This window comes from Arxiozyma heterogenica, assembly GCF_036370985.1.
Source record: "Arxiozyma heterogenica strain weizmannii chromosome Unknown scaffold_11, whole genome shotgun sequence".
In the NCBI taxonomy this organism is placed as follows: domain Eukaryota; kingdom Fungi; phylum Ascomycota; class Saccharomycetes; order Saccharomycetales; family Saccharomycetaceae; genus Arxiozyma; species Arxiozyma heterogenica.
Window position 1 is genome coordinate 1073581 of NW_027042664.1, and position 22539 is coordinate 1096119.

The 22539-nt window shown below is 30.7% G+C and overlaps 10 protein-coding genes across 10 annotated transcripts; 5 read left to right on the forward strand and 5 right to left on the reverse strand.

Annotated features, from left to right (window-relative positions):
• Positions 1-111: 111 nt before the first annotated feature.
• RPN10 (proteasome regulatory particle base subunit RPN10) lies at positions 112-1026 on the forward strand (the record flags this gene model as incomplete). Its single annotated transcript, XM_064857126.1, has 1 exon — positions 112-1026. The coding sequence occupies one exon, from the start codon at positions 112-114 to the stop codon at positions 1024-1026; it is 915 nt and encodes a 304-aa protein (XP_064716259.1).
• A 201-nt stretch (positions 1027-1227) lies between these two features.
• Positions 1228-2307, reverse strand: HOM6 (homoserine dehydrogenase; the record flags this gene model as incomplete). The annotated part of the gene is made up of 1 exon (XM_064857127.1): positions 1228-2307. The coding sequence occupies one exon, from the start codon at positions 2305-2307 to the stop codon at positions 1228-1230; it is 1080 nt and encodes a 359-aa protein (XP_064716260.1).
• A 685-nt stretch (positions 2308-2992) lies between these two features.
• Positions 2993-4297, reverse strand: PPX1 (exopolyphosphatase; the record flags this gene model as incomplete). Its single annotated transcript, XM_064857128.1, has 1 exon — positions 2993-4297. One exon carries the CDS (start codon positions 4295-4297, stop codon positions 2993-2995), a length of 1305 nt encoding a protein of 434 aa, XP_064716261.1.
• A 1127-nt stretch (positions 4298-5424) lies between these two features.
• MGM101 (Mgm101p) lies at positions 5425-6246 on the forward strand (the record flags this gene model as incomplete). Its single annotated transcript, XM_064857129.1, has 1 exon — positions 5425-6246. The coding sequence occupies one exon, from the start codon at positions 5425-5427 to the stop codon at positions 6244-6246; it is 822 nt and encodes a 273-aa protein (XP_064716262.1).
• Positions 6247-6736: 490 nt separating this feature from the next.
• On the forward strand, positions 6737-8605 carry SMN1 (Smn1p; the record flags this gene model as incomplete). Its single annotated transcript, XM_064857130.1, has 1 exon — positions 6737-8605. The coding sequence occupies one exon, from the start codon at positions 6737-6739 to the stop codon at positions 8603-8605; it is 1869 nt and encodes a 622-aa protein (XP_064716263.1).
• A 333-nt stretch (positions 8606-8938) lies between these two features.
• RPS4B (40S ribosomal protein eS4 RPS4B) lies at positions 8939-10142 on the reverse strand (the record flags this gene model as incomplete). Its single annotated transcript, XM_064857131.1, has 2 exons — positions 8939-9710; positions 10129-10142. The coding sequence occupies 2 exons, from the start codon at positions 10140-10142 to the stop codon at positions 8939-8941; spliced, it is 786 nt and encodes a 261-aa protein (XP_064716264.1).
• A 1185-nt stretch (positions 10143-11327) lies between these two features.
• MNL1 (alpha-1,2-mannosidase MNL1) lies at positions 11328-13808 on the forward strand (the record flags this gene model as incomplete). Its single annotated transcript, XM_064857132.1, has 1 exon — positions 11328-13808. The coding sequence occupies one exon, from the start codon at positions 11328-11330 to the stop codon at positions 13806-13808; it is 2481 nt and encodes an 826-aa protein (XP_064716265.1).
• A 1185-nt stretch (positions 13809-14993) lies between these two features.
• SCH9 (serine/threonine protein kinase SCH9) lies at positions 14994-17279 on the forward strand (the record flags this gene model as incomplete). The annotated part of the gene is made up of 1 exon (XM_064857133.1): positions 14994-17279. The coding sequence occupies one exon, from the start codon at positions 14994-14996 to the stop codon at positions 17277-17279; it is 2286 nt and encodes a 761-aa protein (XP_064716266.1).
• Positions 17280-18781: 1502 nt separating this feature from the next.
• PCL8 (Pcl8p) lies at positions 18782-20167 on the reverse strand (the record flags this gene model as incomplete). Its single annotated transcript, XM_064857134.1, has 1 exon — positions 18782-20167. One exon carries the CDS (start codon positions 20165-20167, stop codon positions 18782-18784), a length of 1386 nt encoding a protein of 461 aa, XP_064716267.1.
• A 950-nt stretch (positions 20168-21117) lies between these two features.
• Positions 21118-21771, reverse strand: RPL1A (60S ribosomal protein uL1 RPL1A; the record flags this gene model as incomplete). The annotated part of the gene is made up of 1 exon (XM_064857135.1): positions 21118-21771. The coding sequence occupies one exon, from the start codon at positions 21769-21771 to the stop codon at positions 21118-21120; it is 654 nt and encodes a 217-aa protein (XP_064716268.1).
• Between the last annotated feature and the right edge of the window lie 768 nt (positions 21772-22539).

The window sequence follows — 22539 nt, forward strand, 5'->3', positions numbered from 1 at the left end:
AAACTGCCAATACGCAAAACAGGTAGGGAATAACATAGACATACACACATATAAACAAATATATATTTATATCTATATATATATATACATTTATTTTATATTTAAAAAATAATGTTGGAAGCTACAGTACTTTGCGTTGATAACTCACAGTATTCACGTAATGGTGATTTCCCACGTACAAGATTTGAAGCACAAATTGATGCCATTGAATATATCTTTCAAGCTAAAAGAAACAGTAACTTAGAAAATACATTAGCATTAATTTCTTCTGCTGGCACCTCAACCCCACAAGTGCTATCTACATTCACATCACAATTTGGTAAATTATTATCAGGTTTAAATGAGACCATGATTAGTGGGGAACATATACATTTCGTCAATACCATAGAGATGGCAGTTTTGACCTTAAAACATAGACAAAACAAGCTACAGCATCAGCGTATTATCATGTTCGTGTGTTCACCCTTGCAATTATCAGCTGAAAAGGATTCCTTGAGCAATGTGGCAAATCTATTAAAGGAAAAGAAAATAGCTTTGGATATTATTAATTTTGGTGAGATCGATGACAATACAACCATCTTAACGGAATTTATCGATAATTTAAATAGAAACAACACCGCTGGCGATGATTCCAAGAGTCATTTATTGACTGTTAGACCTGGTCCAAGATTATTATACGAACATATCGCTACTTCTCCAATTATATTGGAAGAAAATGGTTCTATGATGGATGGTTCAGTTGATGCAATGATAGATGGTGGTGTTGGTGTTAGTAATGGTGGTTTTATGGACTTTGGTGTTGACCCTGAGTTAGATCCTGAATTAGCAATGGCTTTAAGATTATCTATGGAAGAAGAACAGCAGAGGCAAGAAAGATTAAGGCAACAGGAGCAACAACAACAGCAGGAGCAAGAACAATCTAATAATAATAATAATAATAATAATAATAACAATAATAATGATAATAGCAACAATAGTAACGAACATGATGAAAATTCTGCAAATACTGAATCAAACTCACAATAAAGTGTTCATATATTAAAACGAACCAACAAACACACCAACCTTTACGCTCACAATATGTAATGGAGACAAATCTACAGTTAATAAATAAGTTTATATATTTGTAGATATACATATATAAATATATATTTAATATATTTATTTATACTGTGATCTTTTTTTTTTTTTACTTATTTACTACTGTTCAATAACCACGCAATTTGCTTATAATCTTTGTGCAGCCTTGATAACATCACCTAAGACACCAGCAGCAGTAACGGCTGCACCAGCACCAGCACCTTGAATAACGACTGGATTGGTGTAACGTTTAGTCTTAATAGAAATGACATTATCAGAACCGCTTAAAGAGGCGAAAGGATGAGAGTAATCATATTTAGCGATACCGACAGAAGCTTCTTTAGTCTTTAGATCAACCTTACCGATGAATCTAAGAACTTTACTTTCCTTAGCGGCTTCTTCCTTCAATTGGGACAATTCATTATCGTATTCTGGTAATTTAGTCAAAAACTCATCCACACTTTCGACAGATTCCAATGGTTTTGGAATTAAAGATTGAACAGGGAAAGCTTGTGGGTTTTCCACAGGAAGACCGGAGATACGAGCCACAATAGTGACTTTTCTTGCCACATCCAAACCATTCAAATCATCTCTTGGATCTGGTTCAGTGTAACCCAATTGTTTAGCTGTTTTAACAACTTCTGAGAATTTGATGTCGTTTGGTTTTGCTGTGGAGAACTCGTTAAAGATATAGGATAGTGTTCCGGAGAAAATACCTTCAATCTTTTCAATTTCATCACCAGTTTGAATAATTTCTCTTAGAAAAGAAATGATTGGCAAACCTGCACCGACGGTGGCTTCATGGTAAACCAAACCGTCTGTTGGATTACCTGCGAATAGTTGATTCCAAATGGCGATATCAGAAGAGAAAGCTTTTTTATTTGGAGTAGCAATAGAGATACCGGATTGAATAATCTCTGGATAGAAACCAGCAATATAAGCGCTCGAGGTGTTATCAACTAAAATAGGTGGATATGGAGAACCCTTTAAGAAGTCGATGATTTCGGGGATAGACAATTGTTTTTCGTTTGGTTCGGCCAATTGTTTCCTCCAGTCATTGAATTGGATACCAGTGTAGTCACGAGAGATTAAACAACCAGCAGCTTCAGCGATAAGGACTACATTATACTGAATCTCGCTCTTCATAGCAATAATTTGATCCAAAAAAGCACCACCCACAACACCAGCACCGATAACAGCCACACTGACAGTCTTTTGAGCACACATTGTTATTAAAATTTAGTATTTTTTTTTTTATATTTTTTTGTGTATCTTTTTTAATTCACCCTTTATACCACTAAAACAGTATACTCGTTAGCTACTTAAAGAATGAAAACAAGTTTTAACTAGGAGAGATGAAGGTATGATATTAAATACAATCATCTAAAGCTAAAACCAATACAATACAAAAAAAGACTATAAAAGGACTTATAAGGCATGTTACCAAAGAATAAAGAAGAATTTAACCACATAAAGGAGAACCACTAGATGAAGAGAGAGGGAGAGTAACAGCCACAGAGATAATTGCCATAAAATTATATAAAATCACCAAAATACAAAAATAAAAAAGTAAAATAAAAGAGAGAGGGGGACGTTTGAATTTTTGAATATTTGCTCTTCTACTTTTATTCTTTTGATCCCACTGCAAATTGAAAATTGAAAATTCAAAGTGAATCACTTTGCACGTGATCTATGAATCCACTGGTTTTTTCTTCTTTTCTTTTCTTTTCTTCCTTTTTCTTTTTCTTTCTTTACAGAGAAAAAAATAAAAGAAGAGATGAGACGAAATCACATGACTATGAATGCTAATTCAATATGTGTACAATAAACACAAATATACAAACACATAAACATACATATATAAATGTATATGTATGATGAAGTATATTGAGGATCAACACACTACGATTATCTATAAATGTCCAAGAATTTGTTTCATAATTGGCACTGCTTGCTTTCTACTGGCTTCAACATTCAATTGTCTAAATTCCCAAAAACATGATTGGGAAAGTGAGCCTTCCGTTCTATCCAAAGATTGACTATCATCATTATCATCATTATTATCATTATTACTATTCTTTTGCCATGGTTCTAATTTTAATAATGGTATCATCCCTTTTATCATTGATGAGACAATCTCTTTCTTCTCACTTGAGCAAACTAATCCCATCTCTCTTGTGAACATATCTTGAGTTTTGTCATTATATGACGACATAATTACAAGTAAATCTAATTGGTTGCCTTCTCTAAATAAATCACATTCTTTACGAAACTGGTTTATCCCATCATATTGTTTATATAACCATTTTAATGATTTCACCATCGAACCAATCCCAACAATCATTCTATCGCCATTTGTTCCACTTAAATCGAATACAAACTGTTTATAATCCTTCCTAATAACATCTCTGACTGATAAACCTTTGATATCCTTCTTAGCCTTCTTTAATGTCTTAAAAAAACCGTCATCCCCAGTTGACTTAAAATCAATCCTATTAAACATTGTTGTACTAGTTTCAAAACCACCTGAGATCTCGTAATAATGGTTTAATGCACTGCGATCTGGAGCTTCTACTTTATGCCTGAAATTTGCAGTGTCTAATAACAATGCACCATACATAAATTTTATCATATCAACCATAGATGATTTATCTTCAATTAAATTATACCAATAATTCATCACCAATGATGTACAACTACCTGTGACCTTAATAATACGTGGATCAGCCTTCATATACAGCGTTGCATCCACATGATGATCCACAACACCAGTAACATTATCAACTAGTTCAAGTGACTTGTTGACAAGCTCATTATGGTCAACTAAAACAGCATTGATGGTTAACTGTTTATCTGACTTCCAAGTAATCAAATCATCTTGGAAATACAATAAATCTTCAGATATGCAATATTCTTTGTTTAACATCAAAACAATATCTTTTCTTAATTTCAAATCTTCGCGAGGGATATTAATGACAGGCAATAATGGGTTACACTTTTTATTTTTTGTGCTTGTCCCCTCATATAATTGTTCTTGCTGCTGCTGTTTGTATAAGTAATCGAAATATGCATATGATAAAGCACTAGATACAGAATCAAAATCTGCTGACTCATTCCCACACACTATATTCAATTGCTTTAAGTGAGGTTCAACATACGATTGGATTGGACGAGACTTCAATGATTCCAAAAACCCACGTAATGTTAGAACAGACATACTGAATTTCAATTATATCACTATCCTTCTACCTTTGCCACTTAATCAATTATTTTTTAATTAACTAATTTATTATTGGTGAAATATGGATACACTATGTTTTATTTATCTATTGAAGGATAAGAAAAAAAGTAACATTTTAACTTTTTTTTTCTTAACTCTATTTTGCTTATATTATTATAAACATCGATTAGTCAACATAAATAGGCAGGACAAATTACTCTCAAAAGTATAGTATACTATAGATACTCTAAAAGAACTTGTGTTAAGTATTCCTCTGGTTTGTCAAATCTGTGCCAAATAACACTCTGTATTTTCCTTCTCCTTTTCTTCCTTTATTAATTATAATCGCGTTGAAAATATTTAAAAACTAAACATTACAATAACTTATCTTGTAGCAGGCTCACTTCCCTTCTCTTATTAAACCATGATTATATATTTGAAACTACATATACTAAAATCTATATAACTTCATACAGTTAATCAATTTATTTCCATCAATATAGTACATACAATGGTGTAAACTCTTTCTACTCCCCCAATGAAAAGAACGATAAAGTTGAGGAAAACCAGATCAAATAAACCTTAAATATGTACAACACCAGATATATGCAATGCATATGATTACATAAAACGATATTCAAACCCAATAATATTTACATATCTTAATTATACCTTATGCCTATATAGCAGAATAAATTCTTCTTCTAATCACTAAGAATGTTTACCACCATATAAAACCTTCCTAAGCTTAATTTTATTTTTTGCTTCTAAAAATTCCTTCATAGTAGTTGTGCCATTTTTCATTAAATTTCATAAAACAGAGAGATGACAATATTTTGATTCGCTAGCAAAAGGATAAGAAGTATTTGTTTATTTGTGTATTCATAGAGACACAAATCTACACTTACACGCAATTGTATAACCACATCATTAAATATACACTAAAGGTAAACTATATCGACAGAAGAACAGGTGAGTAGTAGAATTGATTTCATATAGACTGTCTAACAGTGGAAACAAGAAAGACTCCTCTTTTAATATTATCTTTATTCAATTAATAAACACTTCCATCCTACCTATTTGCATTCATTCATTCATTCATACATATATATACTATAAGGAAAATGAACAGAACAAAGTACATATGGTCTACTGTAAGATATTATAAACCCACGAAACCTGTTATGGAAATGACTACTAAAAAACCATTAGTTTCATCTACTACAGGATCGTCAAATAAGGCTACAACTATTAAATCTGGGCCTCTTAATAATACTTTCAAAGGTTATTCTACCACTTTATCACAAAAACTGAACTCTGTTCCAAAAACAAATAATAAAATATTGGAGACTACAACTCAAACTGGACCCAATGAAAACGCTATTACCGATGTAAAAGACGCTGTAAATCATGGTAAGTTTTTGAATGAAATAAATTGGTATACATCTTGGTATGGATTGGGGTCACATCCCTTTGATAAAAAAATACAAGATATTCTTGCACAAGTGATTGAACCTAAAGATATTGAAATTAAACCGGATGGATTGATATATCTTCCTGAGATTAAGTATCGTAGAATCCTAAACAGGGCATTTGGTGCTGGTGGATGGGGTCTTGTACCAAGATCTGAAACTATAGTGACGCCAAATTTGGTAACTAGGGAATATGGACTGATTTGTCATGGACAGTTAGTCAGTGTGGCTAGAGGTGAACAAGATTATTTCAATGAAACTGCGATTCCCACTGCCACGGAAGGTTGTAAAAGTAATGCACTTATGAGATGTTGTAAAGATTTAGGGATTGGTTCTGAGTTATGGGATCCAGTTTTCATTAAATCATTTAAAGAACAATATTGTGTAGAAAAATTTGTTGAACATATAACGACAAAAAAGAAAAAGAAAATTTGGTTAAGAAAAGATAGAAAAGTAGAATACCCTTACAAATAAGTATCAACCTTTGATTATAATTTTTCAACTCATTATCAATCTTTTCCTCCTTCTCTTTTCCTTTCTGTTTTTGTTTCATGCCTTCTTCTTTATTTTTTATTTTTATATATGGTCCACTTTCCATAAGATTCCTACTTTTTCAACCTTTCTACATAAACATGGATACTAGATATACATAAGCGTATATAATATGTACATACAAACTTCTTTTCTTTGCCAATCGTAATATTACAAATTCAAAACCTACTTACTTCCCTTTCTGTAATTTCTTTCTCTTTTTTTTTATCTATTCTCATGTTTTTCTTTTTTAATGTCACAAAAGGTTTTGCTACTTGAATGGAATTGTCCCTGCATTTTGTGTCATTTTAGATAACAATTATTTATTACTAAACCCACATTACCATTATAAATATATATGTATATGTTCCACTCAAATGAGTTTGTCCTTGTTTAAACTGTAAAAAAGGCTAAGCAAGAAATTATTCAAAATATGATATTATCCAAAATTGGATTCATTGTTGTATTTACTTTTTTTTTAACTATTTTTGGCAGTCCTATTGATAAAAAAGAAATCCAAACAAATTTTGACCTTTCAGATGATACGCATGATGATACTGATTTCAACTTAAAAGATGGACTTGAAGATTTACGGAGTTTAAGATTAGGACAAATCAATTTTTTACATACTACGGATACTCATGGATGGTTGGGTTCACATCCAAATCAAATAAATTATAATGCTAATTGGGGTCATTTTATCTCTTTTATCGAATTGTTCAAAAGATATCGTATTGATAAAGAGAAACAGGATATATTAATTATTGATACTGGCGATAAACATGATGGTAGTGGGCTTAGTGATGCAACTGCACCTAATGGAATAGCGAGCACTAAAATTTTTAATGAAATGGACTATGACTTATTGACTTTAGGAAATCATGAATTATATAATAAAGAAAGAGTTGTCTTAGAATACTATACTACTGCTTTATCTTCTAAATTCAAGGATAAATATGTAGCCAGTAATGTTGATTTTATTTTGAAAAATGAAACACTAGTACCCTTTGGAAATAAATACGTTTATATGGAGACCCCTGTAAATCATTTAAGAATTATAGCTCTGTCTTTTATCTTTAATTTTCAGAATAATAATCCAAGGGCCAAAGTAACTCCAGTATTGCAATCTTTACAATCTGGGTGGTTTCAAAATATTCTTACCCAATATCCAGAGTGTAAATTAGACATGATTGTTATATTTGGCCATATTCCTGCTAGAGATAAGGAAAATCATGAACTTAAAGATTTACATGACTTCCTTAGACAGTACTATCCAAATATTGTAATTCAATATTTTAGTGGCCATACTCATATTCGTGATTTTGTTGAATTCGATTCCAAAAGCACGTGCTTGCAAAGTGGAAGATTTTCAGAAACTGTAGGCTTCTTATCTATAGATAATGTGACTGATAATCAACCAAATTTTTCCAGAAGTTACATTGATTTTAACAAACAATCTTTCAAATTCCACAGTAATAGTTCTCATTTATATACAAAGAGAGGTTCCAATGTCATTCAAGAGATAAATCTATTGAAAAAAAGCTTACAATTAGACGAACAATTTGGTATGGTTCCTCAAAATTACTATATGATGACACGACCTATTGAATCTGAAGAAAATATTTATCATCTAATAAAACATAAAGTGTTACCAAAATTGAAATCCACCTCAGTTCCTGCTGATGAATTATCGTTTAATAGAATAGTTATGTTAAACACTGGTGCTATAAGATTTGACCTTTATAAAGGTCCCTTTACAAGAGATACAGAATTCAGTATTTTACCCTTTGACAATAATTGGAATTATTTGAAGTTGGAGAAATGGGTAGCTATCCAAATTGAAGATTTCTTAAATCACCGACCTGTTATTTCCATGCTAAATTCTCCGGAACAACACTTTTTACATGATATAGTATCTGATACGGAAGCTTATATCCAAAGTGACAGATACAACCCAAATAAACTTCAACATTGTCCTTTCATCAATAATCCTAAACTAAGTGAAGGTTACACAACTAATGATGATTATGGTTGTGATGGGGATGACACACCTCACAGTTCTCAAAGGATATATCCTATGCCAAATGTGATTCAATCAAATACTTTCTCACCAGAAAAAGGAGAGAATAATAGAAATGAAATTATTGATTTTATATTTTTCAGCTATTTGAAGAAAGATATTTTGCATGCACTACGCTATATTGATCCATCAAAGAGTTACGATGAAAGTGAAGTCAGGGATTATGGAGGTAAACCTCTTAAACAATTACTCCGTGATTACATTGTTGAAACTAACACCTGAGACACCTTTAAGAAGAATGGAAGGAATTCCTTTTCTGATATGTGATTATATTCTTTTTAAGTATTCAAATTTATGACTTACCTGATAAAATTAGACATGTATGTAACATAGCTTTTTTTTTTATAGAAAATTGCTTTTGCCAATACACTCAACCTCGAAAAAACAAGATCTCACTTTAATATATAGATGTAAATATATACACAATCAAATCCGTAATGCTAAAGTATTCTACTTAAATTTTATATGATTGTTGTTATAATTAAAATGTGAAGTCTGCCATAATATATTCAAATTTTTTTTAACAAAGATTATTAATATATAATATTAATTAATTTACAAACCTTGTTGAGCTCTTCTTCTGTCACGTTCTTCAGCAATGGTCAACTTGATACCCTTACCCTTTGGTAAAGAGATGTATGGCTTACCTTGTTCACCAATGATGAAAACGTTGTTCAATCTGGTAACGAAGGTGTTGTCTAAGGAGTCCTTGATGTGGACCAAATCGAAACCACCATCGTGTCTTTCCTTGTGGACAATTGTACCAACACGACCCAAGTTACGACCACCAGTAACGTAAACTAATTTACCGGTGTCGAACTTGATGAAATCAGTGATCTTACCAGTAGCTAAGTCAATTTTAACAGTGTCGTTAACCTTGATGTTTGGATCCGGGTATCTGATGGTTCTACCGTCATGAGTAACAACGTATGGAATACCCTTCTTACCCAATTGGACTCTCTTGACCTTACCTAACTTGTAAGTAGCTTCTTCGTCAGTGATTCTGTGGACAGCGAATCTACCCTTAACGTCGTAAACTAATCTGAAGTTTTCGTTAGTGGCTTCTAAAGTGATGACATCCATAAAACCGGCTGGGAAAGTGGTGTCAGTTCTGACCTTACCATCGACCTTAACGTGACGTTGCATTAAAATAGCTTTAACTTCACGACCGTTTAAGGCATACTTTAATCTGTTTCTTAAGAAAACAATTAATGGTAAAGATTCACGCAATTTGTGTGGACCAGCAGATGGTCTTGGAGCGTAACAACCGGATAATTTGTCTAATAACCAGTGATGTGGAGCTGCTAATCTCTTAAGATGCTTCTTTCTGTAACAAAAATATAAAAATAAAAGGGCATGCCAACATAAAAAAGATCATGGTCAGCAAATATCAATTTGTTAGTAAAAATTTCTGTTATTATTTAACTTTAAAAAATACTATTTTGTTTTCTGAGAAAGGGATTGGAAGAAATTTAGTTTATCGGGCTAAATGTTACCATTACCAATTATCCTGACTTACTAATCATTCATTTTTTAACCACTATTAACCTTGGCAATGATTCTCATTCCTTAACAACGTATAACTTCTACTATACAAATTTACTTGATTATAAAACTTATTAAATTACCTTTTCTCACATTATTAATCACATTCTTTATTCAAATATCCCACATATTGCACAAAAGAAGTCCAAAGATATTCCATGTCTCATTGATTCTATCCTAAAAATCCAAATTCAACATACGGTCCTCTAGCCATCTTTTCTTAATCGGTTTGATATCAACGGTATGTTTATAAGGGGGCTGACGAAAGTAGGGAGTTACTGTAACAGCCATATATATAATTTCAGGTATCATTGCCTTTCAAATATCACCTATCTTTTACGTATATGCAAGGTATTACTGATAAGATGAGAGATACCTATTCCAGAGGTTTGTTCTGACTTAGAGAGTACAACAGTAACAACTGGTAGGAGGAATCTCTGTTCACACAGGATGTTTACTGTTTACACATTTGGGAGCATCTTCTTCCTAACAGTTGGTGATCTGACCAAATTTTCATGAACTAAAGGATAGACTAAGTAATTTTGCATCTGGAGACTAATTTTCCTTCGGAAGAGGACTGCTTCTATGTTAATGAAGACATGCCAATCGAAAACAGGAACTTTTTCTTAATACTTGGTTTCCTTTTTTTCCTAAAAGCAAACTCTTTTGAAAAAATCCAAAAAAAAAAAAATTTTTAAAAAAATTTCTTATCTTTAGATATATGTAATGTACGGATGTAATAAAAACAGTCATATAACTATATTAAAGCTATTTATACCTGTCAGATGGAAAACACAGGATGTTTTAGCAAAAAAACCTTTATAAAAATAACCGCCAATACTTTTCTCAGTTACAGAATTTGACTAGGAAGGATAAGAATATTCCACCATGAAAGGGGCTGACAATTTTAAAAAAGTTTAGCATCTCTGTAATAACAAAATGGTAGGTTTGGTAACGAATTTTTAGATTATAACCAGTTTGTATCAAGCTATTTTTAATAACACAGCCAAGTTCTGATTTATCCTACATTGAATAACCGTTTTCCTTATATTAATAAATCGTATGCCATTCATTTCTGTCACTTGGTAATAATTAACATATCGGTAAAATAAAAAAAAACAAATAAAACATCCTATATTAATAATATTTAAAATCTTTCCTTCACATCGTTTATATTTGCCATATATATGGATTTCAAGACTATCTCAATATTTACTTGTTTTCTCTCCTGAAAAAAAAAAAACAATTTTTCATTGAACAGAAATTAATAAAAAATCATCAGTGTGTCTTAACGAATGAAAACAAAAACGTATTACACTCAACCCATAACACAAATCAGCATATTTATCAACAGATCCTAAATCATATATTCTGTTTATGAATCCTAGTCTCACCCCGAATGGCATTTAAAGAATATTTAATTTTTCCCATTATCTTTCTACTTCTGTCTTATTTTAAGTTAGGATTATCCTTTGAACAGAATATATCACATCATGAAAATCCAAAATTGACAGATTTTTCTTACTCCTTTACTAATTCTGAAATACTAAAGAAACGTAATGAAGTAAAAGATTTGATCACTTTCGCATTGGATAGTTACTTGGATTACGGTTGGCCATTTGATGAAGTTAAACCCATCTCATGCATTCCAAATCAGAGAAATTGGGATGATTCTACAGATATCAATAAAAACGATGTTTTAGGGAATTTTACCATAACATTATTTGACTCCCTAACCACTCTGGCAGTTATTGGTGATGTAGATAGATTTAAATCAATGGTTCAATTAATTAATTCTATATACAGACCCCATGACTACTCTTTTGATAGTGATGTGACAATTCAGATTTTTGAAACTACAATACGGATAATTGGGTCTTTAATTTCTGCTCATCTGTATGCCAGTGATCCAAGAAAAAAAGTATATTTAGGAAGTGAATACTTGAATAATCCTTTCCTTTTAACTTTAGCAAGGAATATGGCAGATAAGCTATTACCAGCTTACTTAACAGAAACTGGACTACCGTATCCAAGAATCAATTTAAAAAATGGAATTAAAGGAATACCTGAGGAATATCTAGACGAAAATAATATTGCAGGAATGGCATCGCCAATGTTTGAATTTACTTTATTATCGTATCTTACCTATGATTCAAAATATGAATTAGTCACACGGTATGCATACACAAAACTTTGGGCCACGAGAACCAATTTAGATTTATTGATTTCCTCGATAAATCCTCAAGATGGACTTATTCGCAGTATGATAACAGGAATTGGTGCGTCAATTGATTCATTTTATGAATATGCTTTAAAGGGAAGCATCCTTTTTGACGATCCTGAATTATATCAAATATGGCAACAATCTTATAACGCACTAAAACTCTACTCACGCAATGATTGGTTCTATTCAAATATCATGGTTGATACAGGATTTCTAGCTAATGGTTGGATTGATTCCTTAAGTGCATTTTGGCCTGGTTTACTGGTATTAGATGGTGATATAGAAGATTCAGTACGAAAACATTTGTTATTTAATAAACTTTGGAATGTGTTTGGTGCTATCCCAGAAAGATGGGCTTTCAATCCTACTCCCGATCAAGTTATTAAACATGAAAAAAAGATACCATATAAGAGCTATGAAGAGTATGTATATGGATGGAAATCAATTATACCTTTAGAATGGTATCCGTTAAGACCAGAATTTGTTGAATCCACCTATTTTTTATATAAAGCTACAAAAGATCCATTTTACTTAAATATTGGTTATCAAATATTAGATGACCTACAAAATAAATTTAAAGCAAATTGTGGCTTTGCTGGTATTCAAAATATTGAAACTGGTGAGAAACAAGATAGAATGGAAACTTTTGTAATTAGTGAAACATTAAAATATTTGTATCTTTTATTTGATGAATCCAATGAAATTCATAGCAGTAGAGATAATGTCATTTTTAGCACCGAAGCACACCCTGTATGGTTGACAAAAAAAATGAAACAATTATATAATAAGAACAAATATTTTAATGACACTCTGTATATTAATCATTTGAGACACTGCCATGAATATGATAGACAAGTGAAAAATATTGACACTGGAAAATTTGAATTTCTGTATCTAAGATTTAAATCAGAAAAGTATATGAAATCAGATACTTTTTATATTCAAGGAACCTGTAAAAATATTGAAAAATACTGGCAGAACACTAAGAGATCGTTACCATATTCTTTTATCCTTAGTAGGACACCTGACCTTTTTGAAGTAGAAACTAGGTACAAGATTTCCTTCCCAAATTCATGGAATTATTCAAAATCAATCGAATTGAATCCATCATTTTATTATCAATGGTCTGATCCAATTTATAGCAAGTCAAGAAGAACCCCGACTACAGAAAGTTTTGAGATATTATTATCATTTGATAATAACTATACTCCACCCATAATTAACAAGAATCATTATAACAAAATTTTCAACTTTAGTTTTACCTCTGGTATAAAAAAGTTTAGACTGGAAAAAATAGTGCCTGGACAAATTGACACATATAATAATGTGTTAGATACAGATTTTATAACTAAGACAGACCATTTTAACGTACCTGATGAAAAATTCTGCGGCAAAAGAAGAAGTGGAGATAATGGGAAGAAATCTTTAAGTATGGTATACAGAGCTAGTGTTGTAGATGGACTAAGATTAGAAGAAAATGATATAATAATATTGAATGGTACTAAGATTAAATCACAGATTGATCAGCAGCGTTCCTCTTTCTCCTCCTTTTTTCAGAGAAGAAAATCTGAAATAGATCAATTTCAACTGGGCTATAATCGTGATAACCAATTGATTCTGGGTTGTGTTCCTGTAGTCAATGTTTATTTAATATAACACACAGAAAATTTATATGTCAAATGCCTTAAGGCTTGTAATTATAATTATCAAAATACTTCTATTGCATTAGTAAACATATTTATAGTTTAAATCCGAACAGATTTTAATCTATTCATTTATTTATTTATTATATCTGTTTTTTTGCTCATGATGTTTCTGTCTTGTTCGGTCCAAAGACAATAGATTACAGAAAAAAAAGAAAAGAAAAGTACTAAAAAAAAAAAAAGAAATTCCAAAGATAAAATGTTTATTTTTTCTTTTTGTCAATTTACACTGTGGAAAGGAAAAAAGAGAGACAGAGGGGAGGAAAGATATATAGAGTCAAAAGGATATTGCAATATACCAAAAGTTCTTAGGTGAACTCAAAGCATTCTCTGTGAACTCCAGTAATTCCCCACAAATTGTTTTCGAACGCTTTTTATTTTCGATAGACGGGGGAAAGAGAGTTATAGGCTTAATATTAAACTATATTTTTATATTCTATCAATCACAGAGTATTAGAATAATACTATCATATTTTTTCCAATTTAGTATAATTTCTGCTTAGTCATTCCAAACCTAAGCAGCCAGTCTCAATATTATATGGGAAAATAACATAAGCCAACAATAAAATAGAAAATTTAATCATCATTCTTGTGCGTTGGAATTAACATATCAGCTAGTTTGATATAGTTGATATTCAAAACTATTGATATATCATCCTGCTTCTTTTTTTTTACTAGCTTATTTGCTTTATCATCATTCAACCTCGTCTCGGTCTCTATAAATATATTTATCCATTATTTATTTAATAACTATCCATATTGTGTATCATTAATAAATATTCAAAAATTCAAGACAGTTAACAACATATACTGCATTGTGTGTTTTGAAGCTGCAATTTTTATTTTGATTTATCATTTCTTCTCAAATAAATAACATTTTTTTATTACTTATCTGCACTAAATAGTGAAAGTGCATACGATATTTATCATTAAATTACTCAACCTTTATTATTGATTGTCATTACCTTACAAAAAAAAAAAACAAAACAGCGAAAGATTTTATTCATATTTTATCAATTTATTGATCTGCTTATTTATTAATTTCACTTTAACTTCTCAATATTATAGACTTATTGATATTACCTTATATTCCTGCATCATTTAATATTTCACAGCCTTTATCTAATCCAATATCAATATGAACTTTTTTGGTGCTAGTAATAAACCACAACAACATGGAAACCCTACTTCATCTACTTCGAGTAGTAGTAGCGGATTTTATCCCAAATTTACCTCTCAACGTGCCATACCAACTATTGCCCTGAGTTCAAATTCTTATGCTATAGGTACAACCGGTATTAACACTGAACCTGTTATGTCACAAATGAATATACAAGAGACCATTCAGAATAATAATCACAATTCACAATTTATTCATGGTGACAGCACTTATGAGACAAATACTCAATCTAATTCAGGTAGCAATCACTTTAATCCAACAGATTCACCGAATGGAAGATACTCTGCCAAGCAATCTCTTGCTAACGCCACATACGGCTATCAACAAAATGATATGCCTACCACAACTCAAGAATCTCAATCTCATTTAAGTGTAACAAAACCTAACCCAATGACCACTGCTACTACTACTACAGGAGGTCCTTCTAGTGGTATCCCAAGAGGGAAGTTAGAAGTTACTATTGTTGAAGCCAAGAATTTATCTACAAGAAAATCTTACTCACAACCATACGTTGTTTGCACTTTCGAAAGTTCGGAATTTATATCAAATGGCCCCGAATCCATGGATAATAAACCATCGTTCAACTATCATCATCAATCTGGCAACCGCACTGGTCTACCAGTAATAAAAGAAAATTTAATTAAAAAACAACTTTACACACATAGCTCGTCTTCTCAATTGAATAAGTTAATGGATAATTCTGATATGATTACAACTCTTGGATCTGATGACAGTTCTGAGAATTGTTCTAATCCGATATGGCATCATACAACCACTTTTGACGTTCTTGGAGCTCATTCAGAACTAGATATATCTGTTTACGATGCTGCTCAGGATGATAAGTTCTTAGGTCAAGTCAGATTATATCCAAATATTCATTCTTCGCAAAACATTAAACATGAACAGTGGTATTCTTTACAAAGTCGTGTCCTTGATGAGGCTGTCAGTGGTGAAATTCTAGTTAAATGGCATTATAAAGCTACTAAAAAAAGGCATTATGGTCCACAAGATTTTGAAGTATTAAGACTATTAGGTAAGGGTACATTTGGTCAAGTTTATCAAGTCAGAAAGAAGGATACTAAAAGAGTTTATGCAATGAAAGTTTTATCTAAGAAACTTATTGTTAAGAAAAATGAAGTCGCCCACACAATAGGGGAGAGAAATATTCTTGTTAGTACTGCTACAAATTCATGTCCGTTTATTGTGTCGTTAAAATTTTCATTCCAAACACCAACTGATTTATATCTGGTCACTGATTTTATGAGTGGGGGTGAATTATTTTGGCATTTGCAAAAAGAGGGTAGATTTAGTGAAGATCGTGCAAAGTTCTATATTGCTGAATTGGTATTGGCATTAGAATATTTACATGATAATGATATTGTTTACAGAGATTTAAAACCAGAAAATATCATGTTGGATGCAAATGGTAATATTGCATTATGCGATTTTGGTCTTTCTAAAGCTGATTTAAAGGGTCGTACAAATACATTTTGTGGTACTACTGAATATTTAGCTCCAGAATTGTTATTGGATGAAACAGGATATACAAAAATGGTCGATTTTTGGTCGCTTGGTGTGTTAATTTTTGAAATGTGTTGTGGATGGTCCCCATTTTTTGCTGAAGATAACCAGAAAATGTATCAAAAGATTGCTTTTGGGAAGGTGAAATTTCCTAGAGATGTACTATCTCCGGAAGGTCGTTCATTTGTTAAAGGTCTTTTGAATAGAAATCCCAAACATAGATTGGGTGCTATTGATGATGGTAGAGAATTAAGGGCACATCCATTCTTTGCCGATATCGACTGGGAAGCATTACGACAAAAAAAGGTGCCCCCACCATTTAAGCCTCACTTGACTTCAGAAACAGATACATCAAATTTCGACCCAGAATTTACTCAAACATCAACATCTTTTATGAATAAACCACAAATAGCCGCCACCCCACTATCTCCAGGAGTACAGGCAAAATTTGCAGGTTTTACGTTTGTAGACGAATCAGCTATGGATGAACATTATAATAACACTTATAATAACAGAAAATTTTTGCAAAACTCATATTACATGGAACCTGGTTCATTTATTCCAGGTAATCCAAACCTTCCACCTGATGAAGATGTCATTGAGGATCAAGACGATGATATATACATGGGTTCATCAAAAGGTGTTCATAATGTTTCACATATGGATTTCGATGGTGATCAACATATGGATGATGAATTTGTGAGTGGAAGATTTGAAATCTAATTTACAGGTCGTTCTGTTACTTTAATTGTTTTAGGTAATAAGAAGCTTATTATTGAACTTATTATAGACATGTTGAGATGATAAATGAGATATCTATTGATGGTCTATATCCATCTTACTTTTCCATTTTCTTCTTTTTCTGATTCATTTTTCTCATTGTTAATGTTTCATAGATACATCTGTTACATCTATTATTTTTTAGTTTTGTAACATATAAATATACGTATATATTTGTACACACAATTTTACCATACAGTAATATGTGAATTAATATGACCCATAAATCGCATATATTTTATCTGGTAACATTCTATTCTCCTCTGAGTAAAAATTATTTGATGTGATAAATGAAGAGGATTGAATCATTTAAGAAGTATACTTCACTCTTTAGTATGTTTGCTCTCATTTTGCCGGGAACTACTATAGTTTGTTTTTAATAGGACACTGTAAACCAAGCAAAACTAGCATTTGATAATAGCATATGTTTTCTTCAAAAGAATGAAAAAAAAGTAACTAAGTATCGACACACATAGATATTGATATTTCTCAATCATGACATAAAAAAATTAATATGATGAATCAAAATTTTCCCACAGAATAGGTTCTCCTTTGTACGTAATACTGTGATTTCCTTTTTTTCTATATTCTCTACACTCGTGATAATTACCTTAATCAATTCACAATAAATCCAAAATGAAGTCATTAACATTTAACCAAGCATAAAAAATGTCACACATATATAAATATTTTTAAAAGATGCCAATTTTTACTTTTTTTTCTCTAAATTTATTTCCACTTATTCATTAAAGAAAGTTAACATATTAGTGAAGAAAAGAAATAATAGTGAGAAACTTTCAAAAGCACATTAAGTATAAAGATACTTAAAATATGAAAGTAAAATCATTGTGCATATATTGGTAGAAACTATAATATTCTTATTCAAGGAATAAATTATTAATTGATCTAAAGATCCTTTCCTGAGTTTAATAGTCAAACAGTCTATCTTAACAATATTATTTCCAGTAAAATAGTATTAGAGGTAAAATAATCGTATCTCTATATTGTATTATTTAATAGAACGATTAACTGTGTATTTTATAGGAATATCTAAATCATTTTAGCATAAGACATATTTTTTAACAAACGATAAAGAATATTATTTGAAAGGCAAGAATATTACCCATTATATGCTAGAATAATGAATTAAATTTACACATGCTATTTTTAAGATTACAAAGTATCAGAGTGAATCAAATCTCTTGTATTAGTGGATACATAAAAAGTACTAACATAATATGAACATTTTGTTGTCTATAAATGCAATCAGTGATACAATATAATGCCATGTGTGGTATATAAAAATGTCACAACAAAAGCCTCATTTTTTCTTCTTATCATAAATACTACAGATATATCTTCTCTATTACCAATCTAATGCTCACATTATGTAGCTTACAACTATATCACTAAGAAAAAAAGAAATAAAAATATGACCATTATTTTCACATATATCCACGTAATTCTTCTAAAATATTTACAGATGCAGCTAGTCTTTCACATGTTATCATCAATCTATTTTGTTTCAAACAAATTAAAAGAGAAACTTCCAATTTACTCAGTAATTTTTTCGATATTCCACAAACTTTGCAAAAATACTGATGTGAATGAACGAAGTCTTCTGTCAACTTTGCACCTACTCTAATTGTTGCAATTATCATTCTATGTATTTCGTCATGGTGTAATATGTGCGTACATCTTAGATTTTCCTCCGGTTGACTTCTTCTTAATAAAAGAATTTGAAACAAATATGTTGCAGTTTGATAGATAATCGATCCAAACACACATTTTGATTGGATTCTTTGTAACAAAGCATGATAGCTTATTGATGGCATATTTTTCATACAAAATATATGAAATTTATTTGTATCAATCATTTGATTGCCCAACATATTATTTCTATGTGACAACTCACTAATCAGGTGTATTGTTTCTTCAAAGTTGGCTATTGCTTGCTCTACTGAAATAGTCACATTTTCACCATTGATATTTTTTGGATCATAAAGTAATTTAATTGGAAAATTGTCATTATGTTCATTCATATTTTGTATATAATTTTCTTTTTTATTGAATATATAATTTTGAATAGAATTTCTACAACTCATCTCTGAAAGATCAAAAGAAGGAGTGGAAACGGATGATTGATTGCTTGATGTAGAATTCTCAGTATCCAAATACGTGTGCTCCATATTACTAATCTTATTGTCAATAGTAGCACTATATTCTTCAGATTGGCATGATTCTCCGTCATGTAATACATTATCTAATGTGGCATTTATGTTTTCGAAACTATGACTTCGAATTGTGTCTAATTCATCTTCACTTAAATCGAAATTTGATAAAGATTCAGTTCTATTTGTGCCAGCATCACTTAACATTTTATAAAGACTATTTCTTATACTTGGATTACTGTCTGAATTGAAGGTATTTAATCTATCTAAATTATCTCCAATAAAATCATTTACCTCAGATGCATTTTGTAAAAGATCCTCAATACCACGTTTACTTTTATACATATTATTATTATTTTTATCTGACTCAGTATCAAATCTGACTCTTTTATCATTATTTACAGAATCATTAATAGCCTTAATTTCGCTATTTGTGTTATTACTTTTACTATTAATATCATCGTTACTACTATTCTCTTGAAGAGTAGTGTTGGTTTCTGTTAATAATAAATCGGGAAAATTTGTATCATGATTAACCAAACTGACCTTGATAGGTAATTCAAAATCATTAATTTCACTTGTATCTTCATCTTCATCTAATTCAGATAAACTCCCAGTAAGGATAGTTTTGTATAACAAATTCTTTGATTGTTCGATCATTTTTTTCAAAAGTTTTTACAAAATTTATAAATTGAAGAGATAATGCAAATCTTTAAAGTCAAAAGGAAACTTTGATATGAGTGATATTTGATATTTGAATATTTACCCACAATATCCTAATAATTAAAATGAAAGATGTTATATTATAATGAAAGATACCTTCAAAATAAAAAAAAAAAACTAGAACTGTTTCAATATATTAACCTTATTATTTTACTGTATAAATACTTCTTTAAACAAAATTAAGCAAAATACCTTTATCCTTATCTTTTTAATATTTTTTATATTCTCGTCAACTCGGAATTTTTCTGTTGAAGCTATAAAGATTCAATTAAAATCAGAAAGCTATCTGTTTTCCTCGAGATGAGGTTTCTATAACCAATGTTTTATTATTATAACTTTCCAAAATATTTATTCTTGATACTTTAGCTGAATAATCCTAAATTTGCAATTGTATTAGCTAGTTTTTTTTTTTTGTTTAAAGCATTCTTTCTGAATTGTTCCTTCAATATTTTTTTTTGCATACTGGAGATTAAAGAATGAAAAAAATAATTGTTTAAAGTTAATCAAAAAGACTTAATATTAGGTAAGGAGTAGAGATAATTATTTTTTTAGAAAAAACATCAATATAACACAGGCCTAACTATTCATTTAATATACCTACAACATGTAAAAAGATCGTATAAGGGAACTTACAAGGAATAGATAAAAAGAGTTACAAACAAAGTGACCCAAAGTTTGCTAAATGCAATGTTTGTTAATGTCACCTAAAATCTGTTTGTTGTTTGACATCCAGTCAGCAGTATACAGCATAGAACGCTTCCACTTTGAATTAGACAATTCAAACGTATATTGATCAATTCAGACAAAATATACATATATGGCAATACCTAGATTAAAAATATTATAGAAAAACTAATTATAAATATATCTACATATTTCCAATACACTTAGTATAATCTGAAAGCTGGACCCATAGTAGACTTAATAACTAAGGAACCAACGTTTTGCCAGTGCTTCTTTAATAAAGAGACTAAGAAGTTAACAGCCATTAAAATTTGGTTAACTAAAACGGATTCTTCCATTTCAACGTTACCAACAGCGACAGCTAAACATAGGACCTTCTTCAATTGGAACTTGATGGTAGATCTGACATCAGTGACCTTACCAAGTAAATCATCATTGTGGGAAACTGGGGTTGGGAACTTACCGGCCTTAGATAATTGTGGACCTAAAAGTCTTGGAACTTGCTTAATTAAAACTTCAGAAGCAATGAAAGCACTGTACTTCTTGGATAATTTCTTAATTAACTTCTTATTCTTGTTCAACTTTTTCAAGTCATCAACAGACATGGCATCAACACCAATGGACTTAGCTCTGTCGACATCGAAAGCATCACCAAAGATACAGATAGACATGTTTGGTCTTGGACAGTTTGGTAACTTCAAAGAACCAGAGAAACGCTTGTCTCTTTGTGGGTCATAGTTCTTTAGACCAACTTGTAATTCGACAGTTTCCAAGAAGTTTCTCTTCTTAGTTTCAGTGGAATATTTCAATAATTCTCTGACGTGTTCTCTAACTTGAGAGGAAGAAATCTTAGACATCTTTATCTATGTATAATTTGGTTTGTTAGTCTTCCAAAAGATTTGGTATTCCTAGAGGCTTTCGACTTGAACGGTTCTTTTGAACTTGAAGAAAAGCCAAGATTGAAGTACGACAAAAAGAATGAGAGAACAAGAAGCTTCTACAAGAAGACTAAAGATTAGTCTTAATCTATCAAGCGAGTGAATGTAAAAATAATAGTTGTAAGCGTTGTTATCAGTGGATGAGTTTGCTAATATTAGTTTGAATTTTCTTTTTAGAAAAACGATTGCTGCGAAATTTCCACAATAATCAAGACTTTTAGAATTTCGTATTTTTTTTAGTTTTTCGATATTTTTATTTATTTTTTTGCTCTTGCTATTTCCACTTTTTCTAAGAACACGTGCTTTTGAAAAAGAAAAAATAAATATTTTCCTATTTAAGTATTACACAATACAATACTCAAGTATATATAGAATAAGTTAATGTTTGGTGTCCAGATGTTTTTGAACCGTCTCAAAGTTTGACTTTTAGAGCAACTTTTATAGGAGCTAAATCTATAAATTTTGTATTGTAAAGATACTTTCTTGCATTATTTATAATATTGAATGAATAATCTTGTATAGTAAGACTATTAGATATGATGTAATATATATATGTATGTATATGTATATGTTGTTCATTTAGAAAGTATAAATTGTGCAATGTATAATCTTTGTATTATAAAAGTTATTTTAAAAATCCCTATATGAAGTGAAATATCACCAGCGACTAAAATTTGCAATGTTTAC